Here is a 14,539-nt window from a genome sequence, read left to right as displayed (position 1 = left end):
GCATCTCTTATCTTTTTTCACTCCCACTGCTGTCAGGTGAGCCGAACGCACCTCTCTGTTCAGTCACCGCTGCTTTATTCATTCAGTTCATCAAACAAGACCACAACAAACACAAAGAGAGATGGTTTCAGGTGGTGACAGCGTGCTCTTTTAGAAGCAGCGAGGGAAAACACAAGCTGAGCAGGTGACAAAGATTAAAGTCTTGGACCTTTTCCCTGACAGATGAGTCCTCGCTTCAGTATTTTTTCTCGTACACCTGCTTCACAGCTTTACCTTGATCTTGGATATTTTCTCTCTATCTGAACGTCTTTTTTAAAACGCAGTCTTACAGGACGATAATCCAAAAGTACAGTTTGGGGGATCAAGAAATTTCAGTTTGGGCGTCCTCATGATAAAACATCCAGGTATTAAAACCATCCACATGCTTATAGAAGAAATAAATGAAACTCAAATCAGCAAGAGGCCGCAGACTTAATAAAAACACAGAGAGCTGCTCGTGTTTGGGATTGTGTCTGTCGCTGTACGTTGCACCGCCTGCCTTCAGATGGAGATTAATGGACATCAAGTCGACTGCTGCTCAGAGTGAAGTGAGCAGGACAGTTCGGTTCAGGTACGGATCAACAACGATGACAACGCAGTGTTTTCAGACCATTCGTATGAACACATTCACACGAGGAAACCGTTGTGAGAGGTTCCATCCCTTATTAAGATGGAATCACACCGATACCCGTCAACATGTTTGTCTGTGAATTTGAACTCACGATCGCAGTTTAGAAAATCTTTGCACAAACGGACGAGGTGTGAACAACAGCAGCTACGCTTTACAAACATAAAACTGACTAACAACCAGAAAAGACTCCCAACACAAGCCATGTTATTTAAAGAGAGGCAGAACATTACATCAAATTCAATTTCTTTTCTATTATCGATTATACTTGATAGATGATATTCATCACCCAGACAATCATCAGCACATGAAGTACAAAATCTTTTATTCCTCTCCAGATATTTGTATCAGAAAAGTGTTTTTATCTGCTCTCAACTTGGATAAACTTTTATGTCATCCTGTTTGGACGATGCAAGTGAGCTGATTCCTCTCTCATGGCTGAAGCTGGTGCAAATTGCAGCAGCGAGGATCTTATATGATGTATAATGCATGTCAGTGTGATGGCAGCCGAACAATTAGAGTCAATGAATGCTGGCAGCAGCAGCAGCAGAGAGATTGCCACTGCAAATTCCTTCATCCTGCAGACTGTCTACAAACGTACAGTAGTAAGTGAGGAATGTAGCAGAACGAGCTTCAGACCAGGAGACTAAAACAGACCGTCTTATCTTAAAGGATGTGAGTGACAGTGAAAGTCAGAGGAGAATGAAGGCAGAATTCCATCTTCTTTAGTTTCAGGATCCTTCCACGCTGGCTCGCTGCCAGGCTGTCCAAGCTTAGTGAGAACAGAGCGAAGTCATCGTCGATGTTGTTGGTAAAACCTGTGATTTTCCTGCTCGGTGACATATCTTCTGTAAGAGAGGCCGGATCAGAGTGCACCGCCAGCATACCTGGAGTTTGTCTTCAGACAGGTAGATATTATATGTTAAATCATAATCTGACATCAGTGTTGTCTTCTCCTGGTTTAAAAGCTCATTACAGTAAAGTATTTTCTGAACCTACCCAATTGTTCTATTTGTTCTAATTCTTGTCTTCACACACTTGGTCATTATATCCACATTACTGATGGTTATTGATGCGTCATCCCTACACTATTGTACCGACAGCCAACAAGGCAGCCAAACAATTTCCCCAGGGATTAAAAAGTATTCTGAATCTGAATCTGAATCTGAATCTGAAACGACTGACTGCAATTTGAGTCGCACCACTGGATTTTTTTAAGAACGCCTGGGAACATTTCCAGCTGTTTTGGCGACTAAAACATCGGACTTTCTCCATCCACGACCTCAGCAACCAAAACATGTATTTGAGGCGAAACCATGATGTTTTTTTTAAACCCTAACCAGAACATAAACACAGCGCTGTGACAAGAGAGAAACAACCGAAGCAAACAGACAGAATTCAAGGAAACGTTTAACTTGCACTTACGTACTTAAATAAAATCAATTCTCTCAATTGGGTTGAAAAATATCACAATATCAGTTTGAGGCTGTATCGCCCAGCCCAAAAAACAAACAGTTAATCAATCTTCCAGCATTTTAATTGCCAAACAAGCAAAAAACTAAGCAAAACACTTGAACACATTTCAACATGCATTACAGGTCTTTTCTATAAGATGAAATCAGCAACAATCCCTGAAAATCATGCAAAATCATGGATTGACAACCAAAAACCCAACTTGTTAATCGCAAGAAAATGTCACAGTCGTTGAATTCTTTTAGAAAACAATGGCAGGGTAATTATTAAATCAGTTCTATAAACCCTGAAGAGTTACATACAGCAGGTTTCCATTGCACAAAAACATCTGTTTAACAAAATATGAGTCAAATCTGCCCTTAGCTTCAAAGAAAAAGACAATTTATCAATGACATACATTTCCTTTGTTGTTCACTGTATTACATCAAACACAAACAGAATCCTTGTATTGAAAGTGCCCTCTTTGGAGCCAAAACGCGCGCTGAAGTGCCCTCTTCAGTGGCGGGAACGCGCTGTATTTTCTCCCCTGCCCTTCAAAAATTCTGTGCACGCCACTGGTCAGTTGTTGTTCTGCCTTCATGTGTTATATTTTGCTTGTTATTTCCTCCCTTTGTGTGATTTCCCACCATTTCTTTTGTGTTCACCTGTGTCGTATTAGTTAATCAGCCCTTGTGTATATAGTCTGTGTGCTGCCTGCTTGTCTTTGTCAGTTTATCTGTTCCTGTGTTCCTTCTCCCGTGATTTGTTTCTGGCTTTTTCTCTGAGTTTGTACTTGTACTTTGTTGGTTTGAAGCATTTTATGGTTTTGGATTTTGGCTTTGTTATTAAAAGCTTGCCTTTTGTTCAGCACTTGTCTGCCTGCGTTTGGCGTTTTGGTTCTTTTCTGTGCACCTTGACAAATACTTGGTTCAGTTTAAGAAAACAAGCTTTGGGTAAAAAACTCCAGGGGGGAAAGGATAACTTCTATCTGCTTATTTCAAGTTGCTAAGCTATGACCCAACAAAAACACGATCAGTCAGTTTCAGTAATGTTCCTGGAACAACGTTAATTATGATGTTCTGGGAACAAGGTCAACGCCTCAATATCAGGTCAATCGTATAGAGAAAACAAGCTGAAACCTATTCAGCCAGACTAAACAATGCATGTTTTAAATCGCCATTAGAAGAGGAAACAGTCTGAGGGTGTTGAACAAGTTCCAATCCACATTCCTGGGTGGCAGCATCGCCCAAAACTGAAATACCACAGTTGATGTTGAACTGCCCTTCTTCGGCCCATAAATTTGTATGAAGGCTGCGTCACACAAGATCAAATCAAAACATCAGTGTGACTCACTTTAGAAATGATCAAAGGGGCAGAGTTTATGCCATCATCATTAAGACCGGGACTGAAGAACGGGTACAGTTTCTCAGCGAAGGAGAAGCCAGCAAATGTGTAAAGAAGATCCATTGCATTTACGTCATAGAAGGAGACCAGACCCTCGTCATAATCCACAAACACTCCCACCTTCTCAAGCTTCGAGTTTACAGTGAGAGGTAGAGGAGAGCCAACCAGAGCGGCGTACTCTTCTCCATTCTTCAGCCACACAGTCCAGTGGCCGTTATCTGGGCACATCGGGATTATTCCCTTCCTTTTGATCGACTCTTTGGCCACTCCCAAAGTCCATCGAGTCTTGTCTTTAACGTCGGCCTCGAAGTAGAATTTTCCAGAGGAGAAGCTCTGTTTGGCTAAGACACAACAACTAGGATTAAATCTCTTAGATGTGTCTTTGACGGTCTTCTTTTTAACACCATGATATACTTGTTTGCCATCGTCAGACAGGACGAGAGCAGCATGCGCTGTATCAGGATCCAGAGTCAGATCCACTGCAAACTGCTGGGCCCTGTGCAGCTCGGCCAAGTGCTGCAGCTTCTTGATCTGTTTGCCAAGAGTCTCCTCCAGTTGATCCATTGCGGTCTTTACAGTCCCCTCATATGACGGCAGATCCACGCTGACCTCTGTCCACTCTCTGGTGGGTATTGAGGCATCCAAGGACGCAAAGTTTTGGATTAAGTGGAGGTGGTCTTTTGAGCGTGAGAGCTGCTCCAGCTCGGCTCGAGTCTTCATCAGCGCAGAAATTTCCTTCTCCAACTTTTCAATGACACTTTTGACCTCTTGCTCCGTCTCTTCCCGCGTCTCTTCAATCGTCCCGATGAGGTCGGCCTGCGCACTTTGCAAAGACTCCATCAAAGCGGTGAAGACCTGAACACCATCGGCCATTTCCTTCTCTGCAGCTTCCTTACTGAGCTTTAAAGCTTGTTTGATATCCAGAATCTTCAGTTGTCTGTCCTGGATCATTCGATGGATTTCGATCTCTCTCCTCCCCAGCTCGGCCCTCTTTCTCTCAAATTGTTCTTTCAGCGGGACGACTTCGTGTGACTTGTGGTCTAAAACAGGGCAGAGCATGCAGACGCAGGTCTGGTCGGTCTTGCAGAACAGCTCCAGAGGTTTATCGTGGATCGTACACATCCTGCCCTCCAGGTTCTCCACAGGATCAGTCAGCTGATGTTTTTTCAGGCGTGAGGCGGTCAGATGAGGCTGCAGGTGAGTCTCACAGTAGGACGCCAGACACACCAGGCAGGACTTCACAGCTTTCATTTTAGTGTCGCTGCAGACGTCACAGGGAACGTCTCCTGGTTTGGCGGCCCGGCTGCTGCTTCGTCCGGCTGACTTCCTGAACTGACTCGCCATCTCCGATATGAAAGTGTTGACTCGCAGGTCAAGCTTTTTATAGAAGGATTCTTTGCACGAGGGGCACTGACAGTGGACGCTGCTGTCCCAGTGCTGCTTGATGCACTTTTTGCAGAAGTTGTGTCCACATGGTAAAGTGACTGGAACATTGAACACATCCAGACAGATTCCGCAGAGAAGCTGGTCCTCAGTCAGCAGACAGCTGGCAGCCGACATGGTGACTCTCTAAAACCAACAAATTAAAGCATTACAACACCGTCACATCAATACTTATATCAAACATAATCTAATATGTCTGCTGCAACATTTTAAAGCTGGATAATCATTCAGTTTAGCATGTTCACTATTTCAGTGTGAGTACAAAATAAAACAGGATTCTCAGAGACGTGTCCACATTGTCAGTTGATTATTTTACTTGCATGCCCTTGTTTTAGAACAAAAGGTAACCCGATGTTTACTACGACTGGCTGCATCCGAATCACTTCAATAAATGCAATCAAAAGACCTCCCTAATAAATGTGTTTTTTAAATTGTATTTTAGGTTAATTTGTTTGTTGAGTCTGTGGATAAAAAGACCAGTAAAACGATCAGCTGAATAAAGAGATAGAAATGTTATTATGCAGATTTTAATAACATTGTACCTGTTAGATTTTTTTTTTCTGTGGATGAAAATACATTTTTGCACTCCTGTGGATGTTATGCACCAAAGGGAACATTGTCTGTATTTAGTCTGTCTGTATTTCCGCCTAATGTTGTATGTTTTATTAAAGATTGATATATAATTTACGATTAAATAGCCTTATTTCACCACAATATTCAATAGTCTCCTGATTTCACTTAAAAATTGGTCGAACAGGCAGAATTCACCCTGTCTCAACAGTTAATGTATGATGTCAATTGCACTGGATATTTACATAGTTCCTTCAAAATATTACTTTTTCTTTTTCATTCATCAAATCATTCACTTGTTTACAAGGAAAAAACAAACCTGAATTGTTCTTTATGACTTTGCGGTTTAGTAATCCATACATAAAAGGCCTAAAACCAATAAAATACCAACGTTACTCACCGATTTTCAATGAAGATGTCCGAACGGAGTTGATTCTTTCTCAGAAATAAGTCTTTCCTTGTTGTGCAGGACGACAGCTCTGTCACGACAATGAAGAATGTCTTGAGTGTTGCTGCGCCTTTCTCTCTGCAGGCAAACCAGTTTAGGGTGTTGCTGCCGGGAAGCTTGTCATATTTGCTTCCTCTTCTGTTCTGGTTCAGGTCCAAGTTCAGTGAAAAATGCTCCTGTTTGATTTGTGGTTTTAGTCTGTCTCAAGATTTGTCTCTCAAAGAGGTCCCACACAGACATTTTTTTGTTATTTTACACTATTTCTAACCTGTATTTTTAAATGGTGCCATTAGTAAGTGTGAGCTACACAAAGCACACAAACACAGACACACAAAACAACAAACTTTTCCCAGTACTGGTATGAAATGGTAGCGGACCATTCAGATTACAAACACCCTCAAACAATGACATTTCATTTCATAACAAACAAAAGGAAACTCACTGCTAAAAAGTAAGCAGGCAGGGCTTCACACACACACACACACACACACACACACACACACACACACACACACCTTGCTGTAGTCATTTTGGACTGTCGGTCTCGTTCATGAATGGAATTAATAACCTCTCTGTGTGCTTGTGTGTGTGTGTGTGTGTGTGTGCTGACCCATATTTTTCTAATGGCTTCTCTAATATGTTGTGAATTTATAACGACATCGACACCTCTAATATATTCTTAATGACCTCTGTAATGTATTTTGTGTGCGAGTGTGTAATAGGTTTTAAATGGATGAGCTCCCTCACACTGAACTCGTACCGTAGGCTACTGGCCATCGAACCGCTATGCTAGCTCTCACACATCAGAGCTAATGAGCGAGGGTGAGACGGAGAGAGAAGAATCACTGAGTGTATCGTTTGTGACTGTTTGGGTTTGTTTGGCCTCTTCAGGCTCCCATCAGTGTTATTACTATGATAGATTTCTGTCCTTTTTATCCTCCTACGTCAATATAAAACACCAATACTGCTGACGTACATTGAGACAGAGGTTGGGAATATGCTTATGTTTCTGTCTGGCCTCCTACAACTAGTTGCTAGTTAGCTTAGCTTAGCACAGAGAATGGAAACGGATACAGTCTGTAAACAGCAGTAAGGTTGTGTGTATTTAAACATTCATTTAATTCAATTAATGAAACTAACGCTTAGTCCTTTTGTTGATGATAACAAATAATGTGAATTACTTTTCAAGTCCTACAGAAATAAAATTTTTTACTGTGGTAATATTATCTTTTTTATCGTTTATTATCTAAACAAAAAAGAAACATGTTACCGTTATGGATCCTATTGCTTTTCCTATAGGCCGTGCCCTTCTCTGCCTCTGATTGGCTTGTGTCTATCGTTTATATATGATCAAAGCTTCAAACTCGTTGTCTTAGTACTCGATGATAATTACATCCAACAGGTATTTTGACAGGAGAAGGCAAAAAAAAGGATGAAGTTCAACTGACAAGTGCCTTCCTCCCCTTGATAAAGCAGAAAAAAATAAAATAATTTGCGGCCGTTGTTGTCTACTGGACAACAAGAGGTAGGTTAATCACACCACAATTCAGACATGAATAAGCTAGCATGCTATTTCCTAACTATGTTCAGGGGTGATCTGGTAAAGATGTCAGCCAGCCACAGAGCTGATACAGCTGATCTGAGCTGCAGTTTCCCCGGTAAACACCCCAACCTCTTCAAGAGGCAGTCAAGAGGAAATTGAATAGGTCGGTGTGTTTACTGGGAAAACTACAGCTCATACACCGCTGTATCACAACTTCTAGTGAATGAGACGTAACCAGAGCTACTTAGTTTAGTGTAGAGAATGCAACCACTCAGATACTGAATTGCAAAATTTACACCTAATTCTGTGACAGATAAAAGTGTGCATATCGTTTCTGCTCTACCAGGAACCAGGCCTTCATTTTAATCTCACCTACTCAGCTGTAAAGTGTTGTGGCTGTGTGTTGTGCTGGTTGTGATGATGTCACACTGACAAAACTATGCACAGAGAATGTGAATCACTGGACTTATTGGTGATGCGTGCAGGAATCAGGCGAGACAAGATTGGCAGGCAGATTAAAGATCGTATCAGGTTAGTTTGGCGAAGCCTGAAGACAAAACTTTAGACTTACACGTTGATCTACATTCCAGCTCTCGCCAGCGGTCATGAACTTCGTATTGCGACTTCAAGAATGAGACACTGGATCTACTGTAAACAACCCCGATCAGTTTTTTCTCACAGGGCTTCAGTGGCTTATAATTAGGAGCAGGACGAGGAGCTTGAAATAGAACAAATAAACAGCCTTTCTTTGTGCACAGTAATCATAATTCAAGTGTTTTTCTACTGAAATATTGGACTGGCTGCTGAGATTTTACAACCTCAGCTCAGTATACTTGCAGGAAACACTCGTTCAGCTCCTTCACAAATAACTCGTACTACTTCAGTTTGTTGTCGAGACTTCACACATGAGCAAACATCAGCTTTTTTCTTTGTGACTCGTAGTTTCTACTTGTCCGTGTCAAACAGGAGGGATCGGCGGATGTGTTTTCTAAAACACTTCTATGATATGAAGCTTCTCCTCAGCATCAGGAGGAGCCAGTGAAAGTGGTCTTGGCTCATTAGGACCCCCCCCTCATGCCTCTCTGCGGACTCCAAGCACATCCAGCTCAGGGGGAGACCCCGGGCAGACCCAGAACACACTGGGGGATTATACATCCCATTTGTCCTGGGAGAGCCTCGGGATCCCCCACGAGGAGCTTAAGGAGGTGCCGAGGGAGACGGGTGACCAGGCTGAGCTGCCACCGCGACTCTGAGCTGGATAAGTAGCAGGAAATGTTTGGATGAATGGATTAAACTGCTGCAGCTGGTGTGGAGTTATTTTAACTGCCATTACCACATTAAATCCTCCTAATTTAATCACAAATATGTTCTTCCCTATGACACATAAGTGCATAATGTAAGTTAAACCAATCTGGGTGTTATCTCCTGGTCCATTCAGAGCCACCAGGAGCACCAGGACCTGCCAACTGCATTCAGGAAAATACACTGTGTTTCACCGAGGAGGAGGAAGAGGAAGAGGAAGAGGAAGAGGAGGAGGAGGAGAAGAAGAGGAGAAGAGGAAGAGGAGGAGGAGGAGGAGGAGGAGGAGGAGGAGGAGGAGGAGAAGAAGAGGAAGAGGAGGAGGAGGAGGAGGAGGAGGAGAAGAAGAGGAGAAGAGGAGGAGGAGTGCTGGTGTGCGTCCCTGTGTGTGTAACAGTGATGCGCAGGTCAGAACGGGTCATAGAAATGATTATTCTGATTAATATCTGGTGGGATGTGGGTTAAAAATGAATAACATTACCTGCAATGATGCTCCAGCTGCAGAAACAACAAGTGTCTCTCTTTATTAAAGCCGCTGAGTGATTTATTCATATTAAAACACGTGTTAAATAACTCTGTAGTCCATCACTGTTAAAGAGGGTTTGCTCAGTAACAACTGTCTCTGCTCATGCAGTAAAAAAAGAAAAGAACAGTTCTGGTATCCCTGCTCACTTTATCCAATCAGGACAGAGAAACCCATTAAGAGGCGGTCCTGGTTCCTGATCCGTGATCATGTGATGACGTAGAGGAGGAGACAGCTAACAGCAGGATGAGCAGGAAGTCAGCTAAAATAATGACAACACTGAGAAAACACATGACCAGCGACACAGAAGCTTCATTTAATTGATTATTTAAATCACCTGACTCGTTCTCTCTCTCTATATATATATATAAAGGTAATATTCTGGCAGCAGGGGGCGCAAAAATACTATAAGATACGAGAAAAAAAAAAAAAAAAGACTATATGAGATTTGCTTTTGGCCTTTTAATGTTTAGCTAAGTTGATTTAAATGTACAAAAAAATAACGTGACCTTTGGATATGGTTAAAAATTGTTTTAATACAAATAACCAGGCTTAAAATTGACGAATATCTTGCTTTTTGTGATTTTTATTGATATTTGGTGCATTTTTCTTATTTATTTTTCTTATTATTTCTTTTACAGTGTAGTGAAGGGAAGTTACTCCTAACTCCTCATAGTAATGAAATAAACACATGAGGTTTAAGTATAAGTCTGCTTTAATCAAATTAATGGTGATGGTGAACAGAATTAGACATAACATATTATATAGATTTAAAAACAGAAGTTAAACAGTGATATTCATCAGCTACACACACACACACACACACACACACACACACACACACACTCTGCCTCCATGACGACGGTTTTCACAGCTTGTGTTTCTGAAACTGATCTGAGGTCTGAATGTGTTCTTGTCGTATCACAGAACACCTGCGACGTTCTCTGACTGTAATCGAGGGCCGTCATTGGTTGATTGACAGACCTCATTCATCTCTGTGATTGTTTCACCCCGTCATTTAAAACCATTACCTCGCCCTCAGAGTGTGTCTGTGTGTGTGTGTGTGTGTGTTTTGTCAGAAAGCAAAACTCGCCTTGAGGTATTAACCAAGTCAGGCCTCATTTCACACAGACACACACACACACACACACACACACACACACACACACACACACACACACACCTTTCCTCCCCTTTCAGCTCTCACTCCTTTCTTTCATTTCTTCTTTCTGTCAAGCGTGAAATCTGTTCAATCTTTTTTCTTAGTCTGACTGTACAGTGAGAGCAAACACACACACACACACACACACACACACACACACACACACACTGACACTACACTTGTCATGAACTCGATTTAGTCGTTCTGAACGTGAACAGATTTAAAGTTTGGCGGCTGTGTGACTGGTCGGACGACAGGAAGAGAGAGAGAGTTGTGTGTTGTCGTCCTCTGTTGCCTCAGTAACACCTGAACAGCTTCTGGTGCTGAAGTGACGTCATCATCGACCGGGTCGGGTCGGGACGGCTCCAGCTGTGTGGAGCTCCGGCTCAGATCGTCTGGGATGGAAACACTAATGAACAGTTTCTGGTGTTGAAGTGTCCGACTCCACTCAGAGTATCTGATCCACGTGGTCCTCCAGCGATCGTCGTCATGAAGAACACGTCACTGAAACGACTGATGTCGTCTTTATTCTTGTTCTCACAGGGTCTTACTCTCTCTTTTTGTTTCTGATATTCACAATTTAAACATGTTAAAAGTTCGCAGCCCGTTCGGCCAGTAGCCTACAAACAAAAACTGTCTTCTCTTATTCCAGAATGTTGGTATTCTCTGATTAACTGGTGACAAAATTGCAAAAATCTCCAATCGCAGATGCTTCTTTGCACTTTCATCCGTTCAAAGACTCCTCACTGGTGCAGACTGGAGCTTCTATGCCCGCCCTAGAGCCTGCAACAACCAATGAGTGACCCACTCTCTCTTCTTTCTCCTCTCTCCTGAGCCAATCACACGCCAGCTTCCTGATGACTGATGCATCATGCAGCCAGTGGGATTGTAAATCCAGTCATATATAGTTTATATATATATATACGTTTCAGAAATGTTCTGTGGATTATGAGACTTCACTGTGACTTTACATCATCATGGAGAGAGGAGAGGACGAGCGGGTTTCACTCTTTGGGTGAACTGCTCCTTTAAAACATAACAGGCTCTTATAAATGTGCTGCTGTTGTTTTGACCTCTTACATGTTGGACAAATTAGAAATGATGAACGACGTCAGACGACCTGAGTATTCTCCTCAGCATTCAGACTGCTGATAAAACCCTCTATGAGTTGTGTCCTTGTGTGTGTTTCTGCCTGTGTGTATTGTTTGTATATGTGTGTGTGTGTGTGTGTGTGTGTGTGTGTGTGTGTGTGTGTAGTTGTGAGTATCGCTCACAGAAAGAACTACTATTTATTTCCCCCACGGGAGTCATGAGAGCTTCATCTGAGCTTTTGTTCACATGAACCTGAGTGGGAGAGTGTGTGTGTGTGTGTGTGTGTGTGTTGTGTGTGTGTGTGTTGTGTGTGTGTGTGTGTGTGTGTGTGTTGTGTGTGTGTGTGTGTGCTAGCAGTCTATGTTTAGCCGACAATTTTCATGACCAGGTGTTCCTGTTACCGTGGCAACCCTCGGAGACAAGAGGTCAGGTAGAACTGGATCGGAGCGTCTCTCCGTTTCCCTCTCGCTGATTCTTTTTTTCCATTTTTATTTATTTATTTGTTTGTTTTGTTTTTTTTTTCGTGGGGAGTTTTTCACTTTAACCCTTCGCAGGCTGTCGGACACGACACGCTGCTGGTTGGATGATTTTAAATGCAGGTGTCACCTGTTTGTTGTTTTTTTTGCATCCTGAAGGTTAAAATCATTTGTTCTATTAGAACCTGATTGATTTCTCTCAGACGGTGAGATTTCCTGAGAAGAGAACGCATTTTCTCCAGCAGCAGGTGAGTGTGATGGATCTGCATCGTCCCTCCACACATCCAGATGTTTCCTGCTGTCCGTCAACACCTGCAGGAACATTTGACCTGTGAGTGACCACCGATAGTTTCCTATTAAATCCAGATGTTTGTGGGAAGTCTCTGCTCGACAGAACTGTGAGCACAGCGGACGATAATGACGCCAATCAGCACTGTGAGCTTCAGGTGTTGTTGATGTGCTACTGAGGGACAAAACTGCTGAACAGACTTCAGTTTATGGTGTTAATTGTCCTCATAGACACCTGAACATGCTGGAGGCTGACTCAGGTACAGTTAGCAGCAGGTCACATTCTCTGCTTTGCTTTCATTCCACTTTCTCCAAACGGATCATGTGAGGACAGCAGCACACATGTGGAGTCAGATTAATGACTCTTATTCTGCTGTCACAGCGGGAACACAACACCAGAACAGACTCACAATCAAAGCAAACACAGAACACAAGCAGTAAAAACACAGAGGGGAGAAATATGCGACAACAACAAGCTCGTTCTCGTCTGAACTAATGAAGGAAGTCGAGGCTTCGTCACTGAAGAAAGACGAGCTGCAGGTCGGTTGATCCGATCGTCCTCACCAACCGAATCTACTGTTCGGCGCTCTCAACACGACGATGCCTGAAAACGCACAACGCTATTTGAGATTTTATGTTTTGGAGGCTGTTAAGTTTGGTTTGTAGACCTCAGCAGAGTTATATTATACATGAAGAGATCAATAATGTTGAAGGATATGTTTCTGATGTGAAGCAGACACAGTTACAGAGAAGTTTCATTGTGCCGCTTCATAGAAAAACACGCGATCAATAACGGAAATCTGCCGCCTGCAGAGTCCCCGCTATAAACAAACAGCGGAAGGAGAAGTAGTGTGTGTGTGTGTGTGTGTGTGTGTGTGTGTGTGTGTGTGTGTGGGTGTGTGTTATTAATTGGCCCTGGGGTGAAAGTTAGAGCACCTTTCTCAAAGTCTCCGTAAAGAAAACTTTGATTAATGCCGCTAAGAGACGGAGACTAACTAAATCCTTTATTGATCCCCGAGGATAAAATTCATCCAATCAGGGATTCATCAGATCTTATCGATACTGATTCATTACCGGTGTCGTCCTAACGAAAACCTCATCAGTTTATTTAAAGCTTCCATCTATTTCCTGGCTGTTTGTGTTTCAGAGAAAAGCTCCTGCGCAAGTTTTACAAAGTTCACTCGAGTATATTTACTCAGACAGGCCCACAGTTGTGAGGTATTTGTACTGAAGTGCATCAAATGTATGATACTTTTTACTTAATTTATTTAATTACTTTAACTTTCCAAACCAAACCTATGAGAATTTAATGCTTTGTTACAGATTAAACGCCCCTCAGACGCTCACAAGTGTTTCTAGTTTCCATCATAATAACTTGAAGGCACATCGCTGGAACATTTTTTACACAAAGACAGAAAGAAATTCATGTAGAACATTTGCTGAATTTACCAAAAGGTCCAAATAATGCAGAATGAGTCAGAGACAGAGTTTCACAGAGTTTAAAAAGTGTCTCCAACTCAACAACTCACTAAATTGAGCGTTTTTTAAAGGAAGTCTGGGGACTTTCTCCACGGGGACAAAGAAGGAGCCTATATTGTTACTGTTTAGTGTCTTTGTAACATGTGACATGTTTAGATCAATAACATCATTCTTCTTTCATAAATGGAGTGTAAATGGTGAAATCAGTGTAAACAGTGTGTTCAAAAAGCTGATCAATGTTGGCAGGTAAGACTTTAGCACTTTAGACACAGAAGCAGACAGGCTGGTACAGACATGCTGCCACAAACTGACACTTTTTACAAGGAGACAAACAACTTCAGCTGAAAGATTTAATGCTGAATTTACAACAAGGACACAATCACTTACAATCTGTCACACACACAGTTTCATTATGTTTATAAAGTTTTACGCTACACAACAACTCCTTAAATTAGCTGATTTGTTAATGGAGTCTGGTGAAATTGTGGTTAATAGTTGGCTTCATGTATTACATTTAATGCTGAGTTTACAAGGAGGAGACAATGAGTTACAATCTGTCAGAGTTTATCTTTCACTGTTTCACAAGTTTCTCGTAATTCAACAACTCACAAAATTGAGTGTTTTTTAAAGGGAGTCTGGTGACTTTCTCCAAGAAGTAGCCTATATTGGTTAATGTGTCTTTGAAAAATGTGA

General features: G+C 42.1%; 1 protein-coding gene across 1 annotated transcript; it reads right to left on the bottom strand.

The window, feature by feature from the left end:
• Positions 1-2,186: 2,186 nt before the first annotated feature.
• LOC115595242 (E3 ubiquitin-protein ligase TRIM39-like) lies at positions 2,187-6,032 on the bottom strand. Its single transcript, XM_030439441.1, has 2 exons — positions 5,937-6,032; positions 2,187-5,092 (listed from the first exon to the last, which is right to left on the bottom strand). The coding sequence occupies exon 2, from the start codon at positions 5,081-5,083 to the stop codon at positions 3,446-3,448; it is 1,638 nt and encodes a 545-aa protein (XP_030295301.1). The 5' UTR covers positions 5,084-5,092; positions 5,937-6,032; the 3' UTR covers positions 2,187-3,445.
• Positions 6,033-14,539: the final 8,507 nt, after the last annotated feature.

Source organism: Sparus aurata, chromosome 14 (assembly GCF_900880675.1).
Source record: "Sparus aurata chromosome 14, fSpaAur1.1, whole genome shotgun sequence".
NCBI classification, from domain to species: domain Eukaryota; kingdom Metazoa; phylum Chordata; class Actinopteri; order Spariformes; family Sparidae; genus Sparus; species Sparus aurata.
This window is presented reverse-complemented; position numbering and strand designations above follow the sequence as displayed.

Excerpts from the sequence above, each read along its gene's own strand:
- LOC115595242 (XM_030439441.1), bottom strand. The coding sequence starts at position 5,083 with ATGTCGGCTGCCAGCTGTCTGCTGACTGAGGACCAGCTTCTCTGCGGA.